The sequence below is a fragment of the Vigna umbellata genome, chromosome 2, assembly GCF_029865625.1.
Source record: "Vigna umbellata cultivar VRB3 chromosome 2, Vumbellata_1.0, whole genome shotgun sequence".
Classification (NCBI taxonomy): Eukaryota; Viridiplantae; Streptophyta; class Magnoliopsida; order Fabales; family Fabaceae; genus Vigna; species Vigna umbellata.
This window is the reverse complement of record NC_142166.1, coordinates 51,047,025-51,063,087: the sequence shown is the minus strand read 5'-3', so window position 1 is coordinate 51,063,087 and position 16,063 is coordinate 51,047,025. Positions and strand designations below refer to the sequence as shown.

Below are 16,063 nucleotides of genomic sequence, written 5' to 3'. Positions count from 1 at the left end.
CCTGTAGGTTCACATTATTTTAATGGCGTCCAATGAGTTATTAAAGATGAAATTTTAATTTTAATTGGACGTCATTAAAAACCAAATAAATTTCTCTGCTGAATTGTTGTCAGAGAAATACATGGTTGCATAAACTTTCTATCCACTTGCACGAAAAGTGACGTATTGGAGAAGGAAAATGAGATATTTGTATTCCCAAAGCAAGAATACAGCTACATCAAATTAATTACAAGGCTTTGCTGGGGTGTCTTTGTGTGAAAAATAAATGTTTATTTTATATAGTATAATTTAAAATAACAAAAATACTCCACTCAACTACCCTTTTGATCCTTCAAATTTAAAATAAGTTTATTTTTACCTTTCAAGCTCAACTACTTTTGCAATCCGTGTAATTTTTAAAAGATCATGTTAATCTTTATATATATATATATATATATATATATATATATATATATATATATCTATATATATCTATATTATATACCAGATGAATCAATGATTTATAAGAATTTTGCTACTAAAAATAGGTTTCTATATTAATAACTAATAAGAGAATAGAACCAAGATACTTTGATTTCTTATCTTTGTTTTCGCAAACATGATTAAAAAGGATATATCATTTCTGCTAATTTGAATGGATTATATAGTACACACTATTCAAAATTAGACTTTTTTTTATGAGTAATACTATTTATTCAACAAATTTGATTGATTGATACGGGTTGATTTTCTATTACGATATATTGAGGAAACAATAGCCGGTCCGATAGCTGCTTCAGCGGCTGCAACAGCTATAACAAAAATTGAAAAAATATTTCCTTTTAATTGCCGCCTATCAAAAAAATCAGAAAAGGTTACGAGATTTATATTAACTGCATTTAGTATAAGTTCAAGACACATAAGGGCTCTAACCATATTTCGGCTCGTGATCAATCCATAGATACCTATAGAAAATAAATAAGCACTCAAAACAAGTGCATGCTCGAATATCATTGACCAACTCCTTTTCAATTTTTATTCATTTCATGAATTCAACGGATTTTATTGCCTAACATAATAAGTCTACAACAAAATCAAGTATTTGCAAAAATATTTTATACTTTATACATAAATATTATTTTTCGTTAACATATAATACAACAAAAAAGAAATGTGAGAAAATCTAACAAAATGTGATTTATATTATTAGTTCGAAAAATTTCTTATTGGCGAGCCACAAAAATTGCACCTATTAAAGCAACTAAAAGAATTATTGAAATTAGTTCAAATGGGAGAAAAAAATCTGTTGATAAATGAATTCCAATTTGTTGACTAGTACTTATCAAATCTTGCTCTAAAATCTGATTGGGTCTTGTCGTCCAAATAATTCCGTGCCATGATGTATCTAGAATAGTAGTTATTTGTGAAAGAAATATACTGGTACAAACCATCAAAGTAATTCCATCCCCAACGGTCCAAACACGAAAATTTTGGTAATAGTCCGAACCATTCATAAACATAACAGCAAATATTATTAAAACATTTATAGCGCCCACGTAAATAAGGAGTTGTGAGGCAGCTACGAAATGGGAGTTTGATAAAATATAGAATAAAGATACACAAACAAGAACAAGTCCCAATGAAAAAGCAGAAAAAATAGGATTCGTAAAGAATACTACTCCTAGACTTCCTAATATGAGACCTGATCCAAGAAAGATTAAAATAAAATCATGTAGCGATTCGGACAAATCCATTATATGTAAAAGAAGAGATAAATAGAAATTTCATGACCTTATTGATATGACCAGGAAAAAACTTGTTAAATACTAAAATTATCTGTGCATAGAATTGAACTAAATCCTAAGATAAGATATGTGAATTGCTATTAGGTTTAATACCTCTTTTGATCCCTCAAAAAGGGAGGAATGTTCAGGTGCGTCCTACGTTTTTAAAAAAGTTAAATGTGGTCCGAACTTGTGAAAAAAGTTTGCAATTAAATTCTTTTTGGTCACAGTGTTAATTTTTTAACGGTGTAACTAACATCATGGACTGAACAGTACGACGTGTCTATTTTACGTGAATGTTGGCTTTCTGAGGTTAAATGACGTGTAAAAAAAATATATTTTGAGGGGTAGGGGCTGTTTGCTCTGTATTGAAGAAGATGCAAATATTGATGGAAGACTGGCGATGAAAGATTTACTTGCAGGTTCGAAGAGTTCGCGACGGATGACTTTCATCATACCCATTTAGGTTCAACTTCACGTCCCATCCTACCCATCCTACACAATGCATCAAGTTCATTCTCAACCACTTTCAATACCAATAGATACCCAACATCAAGATACCAACTCGTGATCTTCATCTAATCTCAAGATTTTCTTTCATCTACACAAAAAAAAAACGGATCAAAGCACCAACAAATCCCTCAAATTCAGTACATTCAACCCAAAAATACATCCCCAATCTCCCAATTTCCACTTAGTTGGCAAACTCTAAAATAGCCATCCCAACCCCATCCACATCCTGTCTCCACCGCAACCGTGAAGCTCCCACCGCCGTCACTCACCACCAAGCTTACCGTCGCCAGCACATTGTTGTAAGTAGCGTGACCGTGACCCCAAACCCTTGCGCCATGACCGTGACCGCGACCCCAAACCACCACCAAGCTTACCGTCGTCGGAGACATGGTGTCTTCGGCCTGCTTCTCGTTCTTCTCGGGAGGCCAAACGACCAACACCTTAACTCGCGACAGGTCACCTTGCCACCTCCTAAAGGCCTCCCTTCTCTTGCTCATTCTCACGGAGGAAACCCTAAGAGGGGTTTGGGCTTGACCCATCTTCAACGCAAGCAAGCAGCTTTATTCTCTGTCAAAATATTTTTTTTTAAATTTAAACTTTACACGTCACTTCCACGTAATGACATAAACTAGACACGTAATTATGTTTTGTCCACGCTGTCAGTTGTACCGTTAAAAAATTAATGCCGTGACCAAAAAAGATTTAATTGCACACTTTTTTTACAAGTTGGGACCACATTGAATTTTTTAAAAAACGTAGGACGGACTTAAACATTACCCCCTAAAGAGGGATCAAAAGAGGTATTAAGCCAAACTTATAAAATTCCAAAGAGAAAATAGGTTAGTATGCCATTATGCCTTATTTTAATTCTTTTAGTGTAATAAATTTACTATTTGTATTGAAAAAGGAGGGGCTTACGTTGAATATCCATCATGTTCCAAGAAACCCCCTATTTTATGACGACTCTTTGAGCTAAGAAAATAAGTTAAAGCTTAGTTTGAATTTGAAACCAGATCCACTATAGTTGACTAGTAACCTCTACCCCTTTATTCGAATACAAAACGAAGAAATTTCAACAGTTAAGATCTGTGCGGTTAAAAAAGTCACGCCAGGCTCTGGATCCACATATGCAATAACACGTAGAACAGTGTAAATATTTAAATGGAACATCCCATGGTCCAAAATGGAATTTTATCCTTCAATCAGAACCACATCCATAATTGTTAAAACGTAAAATGTGCGACAACTGTCCAAACCATTAAATAAATCCAAAGAAGACACCACAAAGGCCTTATGAATATGACCGCATTCACAAAGCAAGCAGTATTTTAGAAGGCTACTAACATACAATAATAGTAATAACAGTAGTAGAAGGAAATAGGTCGGCACTGAGTTATGTAATTGAGCTAGTTGTAATTACAGAGTATGAAACGAGACAAGCCAGTAATCATGTGATTATAAAGGCCTAAGAAGTCAGTCCAAACTATACACAGCTTCCTGATCTCAGCTACATAGGATAGGGATCAAAACAAGACAAACCAATGAGAGGCAGCACCAGAGGTTGGCCGAATAGTCACTACCACCTACTCATTTCTGATTCTTAACCACAATGTTCAGCAAGCCTCTGATTCTTAATCACAATATTGAGCAAGACTTCTGCGCTTTTCTCTTTTTTTTCTTTTGCTTTGGTGGTTGAAGAACCACTTTGATGGCAGCGTCAAACACGGCTTTCACATTCTGGTATTAAGGGTACATTAGCACTCGTGATATACACAACATGAAAACAAAAAATCACTGCATGTGTTAAGTGACAACCGCACCTGCTGCGTTTTTGAACTACACTCGATGTAGGCAGGAGCACCAATTAGTTTTCTTAATTCTTCTCCCTTCAACCAAATTCACAACAAATATCAAAGTCAAGATCCATGTAACTTCTGAATGAAGAACTCGTAACTTCCCCTCTAGCAAGAGAAAGGGAGAGGGGCTAAGAAAATTTATGGTACTTTGTACCTGTGCTGTAGTTATTGGCACTGCACCAGGGTGGTCCATGAAAAATTGCTTATCTTCCCGAAGATCTGCGGACAAGATTATGGGTTTACACTTAATAAACCATTCAACATTGGAGGTGTTGAATTTGCCGAAAACTGTTTTTAAGCAGTATTGACCATAGAAAAAGAATTGATAGTGAACTATGTCCTGGTGAAGAAAAAAAATTGCTACTTTTGTCGTGCACAATCTAGATATAAGTCTTGTGAACTATGTGTCCTGCATCTATTTTCTTCTCACAAACAAATTCTAGGATTTTCTTAACTCCATAACATTGATTCAAACTCAATAGTTCTTTCCTTTTCATTTCAGTAACAAGCGCTCAGCATTGAGAAATGAGAACATTTTATTTTTGGTAGACACTTTATACCAACTTCTGAAAGCATTATACACCAGGGCATTAATAATCCCTTAGCTAAAAGAAATAATAACTACTTATGAAAATGAGAAAAGCAATGTGTCTAAGACGCTGTTTAAACCATTTTACGCTCTAGGTTGGTGTGTGCATGAAAGAAATTAAGAACCATATGACCTTATAGAAAAACAAAAATGAAAAAAATAGAATAGCTTTGATAGGACAAGAAAGTAAACTGATGTGAAGAACTGGGTTTTGAAGTCAAGAAAACCCTTTCAGTATCCAAAGTTCAGCAGGTAGCTCTAACAGAATCGTCTGCATTGGTTGTTAACCTAGGACCATATGATTGAACGAAGGAAAGGAGTGAACACTTACCTAACTTCGTTCCAACGAGAATTATTGGAACACCGGGAGCGTAGTGCCTTAGTTCAGGAATCCACTGAGAAGAAATAAAAGAGAACAGCAACCTCATCAGTTATATCATACTAAGTGAAGAAATCGATTCAAATGGTGACCGTCCTAATTGAATTGTGCACATAAAAGTAAAGAAATAAACCTTCTTGGCAATGTTCTCATAGCTAGCCTTGCTTATGAGAGAAAAAGCAAGTATAAAAACATCAGCTCCTCGATAGCTCAAGGGTCTTAGTCTATTATAATCCTCCTGACCTGTAAATCAAAAAATATGTTAACCACAACAAACAAACAATATGCTAAAAAAGAAAAATACCCAATTCAATATAAACTGAATCGGTTGCCATGTTACCAGCAGTATCCCACAATCCCAGGTTTACTGTGCTTCCATCCACAACAACATTAGCACTGAAATTGTCAAAAACGGTAGGCACGTAGTCCTGTAATCATAATACGACAAACGGTGAAACCGGAAGGCATTACATAACTCATTGAAGAAGAAAACCAAAATCAATTGGAAAGATTAAGCACTAAAGAGAACAAAGAGCATCTGTTAGTAAGAGTAATATCGAAACACTCGATTGGTTAATGAAGAATGCTTCAAAATAAAAATAACGACGACAGTGTAGTGAATCTCCATATTAGGAAAGTGGGAAACCAAGTCAAAGTCCACCTGGAAACTTCAAATAATTCCACCGCATATATCTGTAATTTCAACAGCAAAAGAGCTACAATTGAGAAGGGGAAAATGTAAAAGGGCAAAGAAAGAAAGAAAGAAACCGTGGGAAAAGTGTTGCTGGTGTAGGAAATTAACAAGCAGGTTTTGCCGACAGCGCCGTCTCCGACGGTGACGCACTTTATGAACCTGGACGCACTCATTTTCAGATCAAGGATCTGCACAAACAACAATGGCTTCAACGAACTTGAAACCCCTAACGAGTTGTTGCAGGTGCAGAGAGAGAGAGGAAATGAAATGAAATTGAAATGAAATTCAAAAGAAAGGCTGACTATGACTGACCCAGAGACAACCTTTTGCCAGCTATCTATAATTCATGTGACCATTAGGTCCTCCTTCTCTTCATACCCTACTATTTACCAAATAATAATTCCTCACCCCTACACTTAATTAATAAAATAATTTAACCATAGAACCACACACCAATGTTTTATTTATTCAATCAATGTATTACTTGGATTAAAAATAATAATTTAATATTATTCAATTAAAAGTTAAAAAATTACTTTGTTCTCTATTCTGAAAATAGGTAAGCGGAGAGTTTTTCACTGCTCCTTAGAATCTTCAGAAACAGAAACTTTGCCTTTGTAAATTATTAATTACACTGTAAAAATGTTCTTAATTATAAATTATTAGTTTAAAGCCTTTGATACTTTAACAATAAATCTGATAGCGATTATAATCTTATCTACGACGAATCTCGTATATTTTATTTCCAATATCCTTTGTTTATTTAAAATGTCAAAGTAAAATTTCAAATCAACAAAAGGCACAAACGTAAGGTTAGTGGACACACCTCATTCATTACAAAAGAAAAAACATTATTGGACAGGCGAATGATTGTCTGGATTTCTCGTCGTTTATTCATAATTTAAATTTTAAAGTTACTCTCTCGTTTTTTTATTATTATTCTCACGCGTCAAAACTAGTTTTTAATTGATAAAAGAGTTTTACTCATCTCTAATTAATAATTAAGAACGAGATTAACTTTTAACAACCTTCGTCTCTGAAACAAACACGGTTGCCATTTTTGTTTTCTTCCTCTCTTCAAAACTCAACTGAGGGAAAATGGAATACCTTTTATCTTCGTCTTCTAACTAAAAAGTGCATTCAGATAAGATCGGTAGTTTCCTAGTCTCAATTCCTAATTACTAAAAACACGTATGCTATTATATATATATATATATATATATATATATATATATATATATATATATATATATTATTATTATCTTTTACTAAAACAAAGTTTTGCATGTACTTTTTCACGGGTTGATTCCATTAATCTTATAGTGAATTTCGTGCATTTATTGTTACTAATTTGTCATGAAACTAGGATAAATGAGTAAATTTCATATACCAAGTTGGTGCACAACCACCACAAAAACACACCCCGATGTTGAGAGAAGAAACATCACATGCATGCAACAATAATATTGAAAAGTGTGCTTTTTTATCACCCTAATTACTTGGTATATCTGTCGGTAAAATGCTTAAATTGTGTTAAAAATATGGAAAAACCCATGGCTATTTATTTATTTTGATATTAATGTAATTTTCTTTTATGCGTTTCTTATGCTTTTAAGGTGAGATTCTCTCCATTTTATATTTTGAAACTATCTTTTAAGTTGAGTTAACTTTTCACTGCAAGAAAACCTAGGGACATCCCAACATATTTTTCCATCTTCAATATGGCCCGATCACGACTACATCATTTTTTTAGTCATGTAATTCCATAAAACTTAAATCTCAACTATTAATCAACATTAGTGGTATGTAAATTATCATTTTTAACTAAATTCAAAAGAAGAATTGAAATTCAAATATTATCATAATAAATTTATACAAAATAAATTTATGAGTAATATGGTTGTGTATCTGCAATTCAGTTTTAAAACAAAACAAAATATATAATTATAATATTAGTAGTTAAATATTCATACTTATATATTTTTTAGCAATGTATATTACATGAAATTTGACGCATACAAATAACTTTAGATTAATACAACGTTTTTAAACATGGTCTGGGTAAATAAAAAAATATAATCTAACTTGTGTTTTTTATATGTGAAGGGAGTTACTCTTCATTTTTGTAATTTAAAACAACCTCAAGAGAAAAATAATATAAAGAAAAGCATAACACACAAATTTTGAATAACACTCTGGAACCATAGGAGGTGCACCTACTTGATTAAATCTGGAGTGAGTACTTATAAATTATTTTTCTCTAAAGTGTTCTAAAACAAGTATTAAATTTATTATAATTTTTTATTTAAAATTTTATTTAAAACTACTTCCAACTTAAAATTAATCATCGATGTAAAATTTTCTTAACATTTATGTAAAATTAGGCTAATTAATAATTTGACAAAATTTCAGACGTATTAAAACATGCAAAGAGTGTCGTCTTTTGATTGTAAATAATTTTTTTCTAAAAATATTAAATCATACACGGAAAATTCTTACCCTTCCCAGATCTCTCACCACCTTACATTTAATCAAGTCAACCTTTCTATGATTTTATATATTCTCTCAACTCCCTAACGCTGCTAGCTAATACAAAGCCTAATCTAACTGTTTAACAAGAAGATTACACGTTAATTAGAAGAAAAAAGATGCAGAGAGAAATTAGATAGATAATAACAAGGATAATAATAACCTGATAATTTAAACACATATGAAACGGACTTTTTAGCCCAAACGGATGGTACATACAAAAGTTCAAAAGAACTACCAATCATCATTATGTGCATCCCATTCAAAAAACCATAGGCGGTGCACAACTTCAACTAATACCACACGACAAAACAAAACAAAGCGTATTCACCAACACCCCCGCATCAGCAATTTACCCTCGCCGATGTTTTTATTTACACATAATAACACTGTAGTAAGATAATAGTAGGTGCAAGCATCGAGTAACGTGACCCAACACACTAAGCATATTCGATCATGTTACACACGATCGACCACGAAACCGGGAGAGAGGTAGAGAGACAGAAAGAGAGGGTTACAACGTCACCGGAGGCGTAGAAGTCGCCGGAGATTGTTGGTTGCTCCGTCGTCAACGCCACTACCGGCAGCGGCCTCCGCTTTGCAACCGAGTTTCGATCTGAGAGAAAAGTTGGGTAACGGCAAACTACTGGGCGGCGGAGCCAAATTAAAAACGGCGGCCGAGACGACGTCGTTGACGTTTCCCATCCCCGGGACCAGTCTGGGAAGGTCCTTGGGATCCGGACCCCAGGGGTTTTGAGAGGCCACAATAAGAAACTGCGTGCCCGATCTCTTCTTCGCTTCCTCTCGCTTCGTTGGCTTCGATTTCTTCGGTGTCAGAGACTTGTCTCTGCCTCGAATGCCTCCGGAAGCGTGAGGAAGAGGAAGCAGAGGTGGTTGTTGTTGCACGTGGCGGTGGTGATTGAAGATAGAAGAAGCGGAGAGCGGTTGAGAGTAGGAGAATGACATGGATCGTGAAGGAGGAGGGTTCAAGAGACCTGCATAGGCGTCAAAATTCTCAGAGCGTTTATAAGAATTGAAATTACCTCCTCCTTTTTTCTTCGGGGTTTTGATTCTGGTATTCTTGTTGGGAGGCTGAGGCGTCAGAACGGCGTCCATTCAGATTTAACGGATCAAAGAAAACGACACCGAATTCGGATCAAACAGTTAATAAAGAAAAGAAAAGAAGCTAAACAGGCGTTGATCTTCTTCAAAACAAACCGATCAGTTGCCTTTGAATTAGTTTACTAGAACTTGATCTCTTAAAATCATATCAGAGGAAGAACTTTATGATATAGTTATCATAGACCATAAAACATATGAACATAATAGGAGTAGAGACCCTGGCTTTGAGAAGAGATGGGTCTGAGCCACTAAACGATTATAAACACGCTCCCATGCCTTTAATATATGGCAACAGCAACTGCTCAAAGTTTTTTTTTTAGTGAACGTTGGTGATAGGATATTTGTAATTATTTTAATAATTGTTATTTTGTTTGGTGACGATTTCTCTTATATTAGTGAGAACCGTTGCGGTAATCGAATACAGTGGAATGGTTTGAAGGGCGGCAACCGCCGGGGCGTTGAGGACCGTTGGATGCGGTCTTTGTAAATATATATATCCGTTGGGTGAAGAAAGCGATGTCGATAACTTCACGGGGTCCTCCAAAAGGGAGAAATCCTAGCCATACACGTGGCTAATATGGTGGGCCTGCCTTTTTGATATTTGTTTATTGCCCCGTGACCTCATGTGCCGGGAATAACTCTGTGCTTCCCATTCTCTTCTTTAAAAAAAAAAAAACTGCGGGACCTTGAGTTGGCTATCGCTATCTTATTATATATATATATATAATTAAATATGAAAATTTTAGTTCTGATTATTGTGAGATATTTTGGCTTTTAGATCTCTAATATTTAAAAATTGTCTCCTTTGAATCTTTACAATTAAATTTATAAACAAACATGTTTTGTATGTAAATTCCCAGCAAGGGTTTTGGTAGTCTAATAATTGGAAAAAATCGGTAAAATCATGTCGTATGAACAGTAATTCAGCGCATATATCTTCGTTTTGCGATGATGCAAATCTCTGCATGAATAGTAAATTTGTTCATTCATTTCCTTTCAAAACTATTGAAACAAACATCTTGCTCGTTTCTACACACACAGTAAACAGATAACGCTATGTGTGTCGAAGTTTTATTGAATAAAATAAAGCATTAATTAATTACATTAATTAAAAAAAATAAAAGAAACTGGAAAAACTTAAGGCGTCTAAACATCTCAAATCATTTTGGGACCCAACGGCAGCATAACAACAACATCATCACTGTTCCTCTTTTATGTTACATTATATCTAAAAATATGTTATAATTCGTGTCAGCCATGCTATGTGGAGACAAAGCTTTAGAAAACAGATTGCATGTCAAACCTTAACAATTTGTTTTGAACACCTCTTGCAATTCAATTGGCCCAGAGCAATAATCCAATATCTTTGAAAATTTCAGCTACCTTGATCCTTAATAATTTCCGAAGGCAACTTCAGAAACCTACAACTCCCGTTAAGTGGATTTAAACCTAACTCAATCACATAAAATCAGTTTGTAAGGTGAGATTTGTAACTCGTTTATATATTATAAATTGCTATTATGTCTAGTTGATGTAAAACTTTCAACATACTCTCTTCACATCGAGATACAGACATCCTCCGTACATAAGAGTAAAAATGAATGAGTGGTCCAATAGTGGTCTGACAAGGAGTGGAAACAGAAATGTCCATATAGAACTCGCTATGATAGGCCCTGGCCATGATTCTGATACCATATTAGAAAGTCTGTTTAAGTTTAAGTCAATCCCACAAAACCGGCTTGTAACACCTCACTTACATATTATAAATTACCCTTATGTCTAGTCGATGTGAGACTTCCAACACTCCAACATTTGATTGTAATATTATAATCTATAATCTATAAATTCCTACTTAGGCCTAGACATCTCAATTGATATGATTAAAGTCTTTAACTTAAAACAACTCTTGCAGTTTTTAAACCACCAGTAAAATGCATAAATGTCACTTAAAATTAAAATACAAAAAATAATATATTGTATTTAAATTTTTTATTCAAAATTATATTTATGTTTTGATATGCAACAGCCAAATTTATTACTTAATAAAATAAGAACTACATAGACAATACAAACCTCTATAAGCATGTGTTGTGAAATACTCGTACATATTTTCGCTTATTCTTTAATTAAAATGATGTTTTTTCTAAAATAAAAAATATACCGCTTTTATTGCTACATACCACCTTTATGATTACAAAGTATGTTGATATTTTTATTATATAATGGGACTCTTATATAATTTACATCTATGAACCTGTTTTGTGTACTAATAAGATTATAGTTCGACTGCGTACTCTTTAAAGTTAAATAAATTAGGCAAGTTAGTAAAGATATAATATAAAATGGAATAATAATAGTTACAAAAATTGTGAAGACAATGGTAATTAAACATGTTATAGTTGAACCATCAAAAGTAGCAGATCTTTCTGGTGGCTGAGGGGTCTTCACTCCCCCTTTTTTTTATATATATATAAATTAATATATAATGAAAAATATTCTTTAAAATTTTAATAAATTTAATATATTTGACATTTTAAAGTTTGTTATATATATCTATATAATGATTTTGATATCGTAAAAAATATTTGTTGAACATCTGTCTGATATGACTAATAAACTGTTCTTTAAAAGTTACCATATTATCTTTAGTATTTACGTTATAGTATAGATTATAAAAAGTTATTCTGTATTATAACAAAATACGTAGGTTTGAAGCCTTGATTCAATTTTAAAATAACTCATTATCTTTAGTTTTCACTCACTAAATAAAATGTAAATATAAGTTGTTTGATTAGTGCAGAGAATAATTTGGTGGAAGTGGGTAGCAAAAGAATGACGTGAGTTCACCGACCAATGATTAGATTTTCCAAGTCTAGCGAACAGCCACAGCAAAGACTCAAATTGATTTTTCTTAATATTTACTGCAATTTATTAAAAGTGGACCATGCCAATTTGATGGACAAAATATTCATACGTGTGTGTGAATATTTGTATGAATAATTAGTATTTTCAAAAATTTATTATTCACATGAATATTTTAATATTTGTTTATAAATAGGTTAAATATAAGTATTATATTATTTGTATTTATTGATATTTATTATCTAAAAATTAAAATAAAAGTTTAATTTATGTTTTATTAAATTAAATTTTAAATTTAAATTTAAATTAATATATATTTTATTAAATTTAAATAAACTTTTTATTTATGTTATATTTTATATTTTGTTTTGTAATTTTATTTAAAAATTTACAAAATATTTTTTTAAATATTAACGAGTTTTAAAATATTCGTGAGAAATTTTTAAACGAATATTTAACCACTAAGAAAGCGGTAACATGTATTTTTTTTTTTCAGATTGAATATCATACGTTATTCATACCCATTCTATTTTTTTGTCATTCTTAATAAGATAAATTGTATATTTTAAATAATTTTACTTATTTATACCGAATGCAATGTTAATCTCACAATTTTATAATTGGTTGAAAGTGACCTATTGACTATTTCCACTAAACATATAAATAAGAGCCAATTAGTCACTACTTTCATTTATAAATTATTTGGGATAAAGCTTTTTTGTTTAACCTGAATTAGATCTAAGGAGAGAAAAAAGTCACTTAAAAAGAGGAAAAACAGGTCAATGAAAAACGTGTGTGACTGTTTCTTGAAATAGAAACAATGATATTATACATAATTTTAATAAAAGACTAACTTCTTTATAATGAACAGTCTTGATTTTCTTCTTGGTCGGTCGGTTACTTGACTCTTGGCATCGTTGTCACCCGATGTGCACTTTGAATTTAGGTTAAACCATTCAATCACAACACAATAATATACAGTGTTTACGATGTTCTATATATTTTATTTTATTTTTCTGGAAAATAGCTTTCCAGTTAATAGAAAAATACCAGTTCTTCTTTCATCACCTAACATTTTTTTAAGACAAGTTGAATGTATTTCAACCGAAAATTTATTCGAATTTAAGCTATAACATTATTATAAAAGGAAAAGAAAAAGATTCAAAAGTTTGTTGTTACTTTGTTCGGTTCAATAAATTTCCGAAAAGTAATTGAACAAATTTGAAGGTAAATTTTTTATTGTTTATTTGAGTGGATTTGGAGGTAAGTGAAAGTGGGTTTATAAGTAGAATTTTTTAATCTGTCACATCTATTAAATCCTACACTAATTCTCACAAATTTTACTTTCAAATTCAGTTTCACTTACCTCCAACTCCATTCAAATAAACAACAAAAAAATTACCTTCAAATCCTCTCAAATCTATTCAATCACTGTCCCCAAAATTCATTTAAGTGAACAAAGCTTTAATGATCCAGTATCTCTCATTTAGCTCGTTTGATGGTATAATTAAAAATTAAAAAGTCAAAATCATGTTTATTTTAAAAATAATATTCAAAAACCTTAAACCCATAACTAAAAGGATTGATGGAAATATATTTAAATAGAAATATTCATTTTACATAGGTTTAATCCTTTACTACATCCCTATTTATGTACGAATTTCTCAATTGGGTCCTCGTTTTTTAAAGTGTATCAAAATGGTCCCTAATTTTGAAAATTGATATCAATTGAGTCCTTTCCGTTAAGTTGGCTGGACGACGTTAAAAAAATTGATGAGTGGATGCTGAGATGACAAACGAGCGCTCGTCCACCAGCGAACGAACGCTCGTCCACCAGAGAGCTGGACAACCGTTCGTTCGCTGGTGGACGATCGTTCGTTCGGTGGTCGACGAGCGTTTGTTCGCTGATGGACGAGCGTTCGTTCGCTGGTGGACGAGCTCTCGTTCGTCATCTCAGCATCGCACTCATCAATTTTTTTAACGCCGTCCAGCCAACTTAACGGAAATGACTCAATTGATATCAATTTTCAAAATTAGGGACCATTTTGATACACTTTAAAAAACGAGGACCCAATTGAGAAATTCGTACATAAATAGGGATGTAGGAAAGGATTAAACCTTTTACATATTTAATCAAGATTAAAATAACAATCTTAATGTAGCGAGTTTTATTTTAACATTATTACCTGAATATAAGTTACAATTTTGTTACGAGAAAAGTTTGTGTTTTTCTTCCTCCCGTATCCCCTTCATTTCATGGAGTAGGGGTGTAATTCATTCAAGCAAGACCTTCATTTTTCCTACCATTCCAGACAGAGTTTATTTTACATTTCAAAAAATATAATTTTAATTGTGTAATTTAAAATATATTTTTTATTTTACATGTTGAATTGTACAGATATTTTTATTTTATGTTTTGGATTATATAATTTGAAATAAAATTTGTATTATAAATTATATAATTCTATTCGTAAAGTAAAAAACATATTTTAAATTATATGATATAAAAAATTATATTTTAGATTATATAAAATAAAATATATTTTATATTCAAATTATACTATTTGAAATATAACATATTTTGAAATACAAAATTTATATTTTTTTTGTCTCAAACTTTTTTTTTTATAAATTTTGTGGTAAATTTTTAATTAAAGTTGGTTTAATTATTATTTAAACGTGAGTAATTTTGTTTTGACTTTGAATAAAACAGATTTTGGATTGATCTACTTTGATTACTGTGAATGGGCTTATTTTGATATGAAGTAAAACAATTTTATGATTGGTCTACTTTGCTCTTATTTAAACAATATGATCTAATAAACTATCAGTTCGGTCCTTAAATAACTATTTGATCTTAATAATTTGTTTTTTATGGACGATTAACCATCTAAGTTGTAACTAACTAAATGACTATATAATACACGGTTTAATGGTTGACTGTTTGAATTGTAGTCATAACATGTTATCATATTAAAATTTCAAAATAAATAAAATAAGTAAATTTAAAAATTTAGATGTATGTACATGAAAAAAAAGACCCCAAAGGTTATCTAAGAACTAAATTTTCGAATCAGATTTAAGATTGAATATCTCGTGTAATTTGCTAATGAAATTGAATATAAAACTGAAGCTGTTTACAATTTTATTTATTATTTTTAATTATATATTACTTTTATTATTATTACAATAAAAAAAATCCCCATAATAGATTATATAGCGTATAATGTAATAACATAATTAATTATTTATATGTTTGACTTTTCAGACATTTTTTTTTATAAAATTGTAACATAAAATAAACACATATAAGCATATCCACAATTACATCATTTCTATTAACGCCAATGAAAAAAAGTATTTGTTTATATACAAAATTAATATTTATAAATAGGATTAGTTAATTTTTCACATTCCATCATATTTCATACAAGAACACTTTCTGTAAAGTCATATCTAAATTATAACCTTAACATCGGAGTGTTTTAATTTTTGTCCGTAATGAAATACGCTGATATTATATAAGATTTAACATTGACTTTTTAAGAATAAAAACTATTTTTTTATTAAATATAACTATTCATTTAAGAAGTTTTTACTTAAAAAAAATACTAAATTGAAAGTTTATAAAAGTTTTTGTATTCAAATAAAAAAATTTATAATAAAATTTAAAAAATGGTGTGACAATTAAAGTTTTGAATTTTGAATTTTCAGTATGAACTAAAACATAAGTTTAAAAAGTACCTAATTTAAACC

At 31.4% G+C, this 16,063-nt stretch overlaps 2 protein-coding genes across 2 annotated transcripts; both read right to left on the bottom strand.

Annotated features, from left to right (window-relative positions):
- Window positions 1-3,512: 3,512 nt before the first annotated feature.
- Window positions 3,513-6,108, bottom strand: LOC124839065 (rac-like GTP-binding protein RAC1). Its single transcript, XM_047314807.2, has 7 exons — window positions 5,869-6,108; window positions 5,441-5,528; window positions 5,234-5,343; window positions 5,053-5,116; window positions 4,287-4,351; window positions 4,097-4,162; window positions 3,513-4,013 (listed from the first exon to the last, which is right to left on the bottom strand). Exons 1-7 carry the CDS (start codon window positions 5,965-5,967, stop codon window positions 3,912-3,914), a joined length of 594 nt encoding a protein of 197 aa, XP_047170763.1. The 5' UTR covers window positions 5,968-6,108; the 3' UTR covers window positions 3,513-3,911.
- Window positions 6,109-8,476: 2,368 nt separating this feature from the next.
- LOC124839073 (uncharacterized) lies at window positions 8,477-9,751 on the bottom strand. Its single transcript, XM_047314815.2, has one exon. It carries the CDS (start codon window positions 9,437-9,439, stop codon window positions 8,846-8,848), a length of 594 nt encoding a protein of 197 aa, XP_047170771.1. The 5' UTR covers window positions 9,440-9,751; the 3' UTR covers window positions 8,477-8,845.
- Window positions 9,752-16,063: the final 6,312 nt, after the last annotated feature.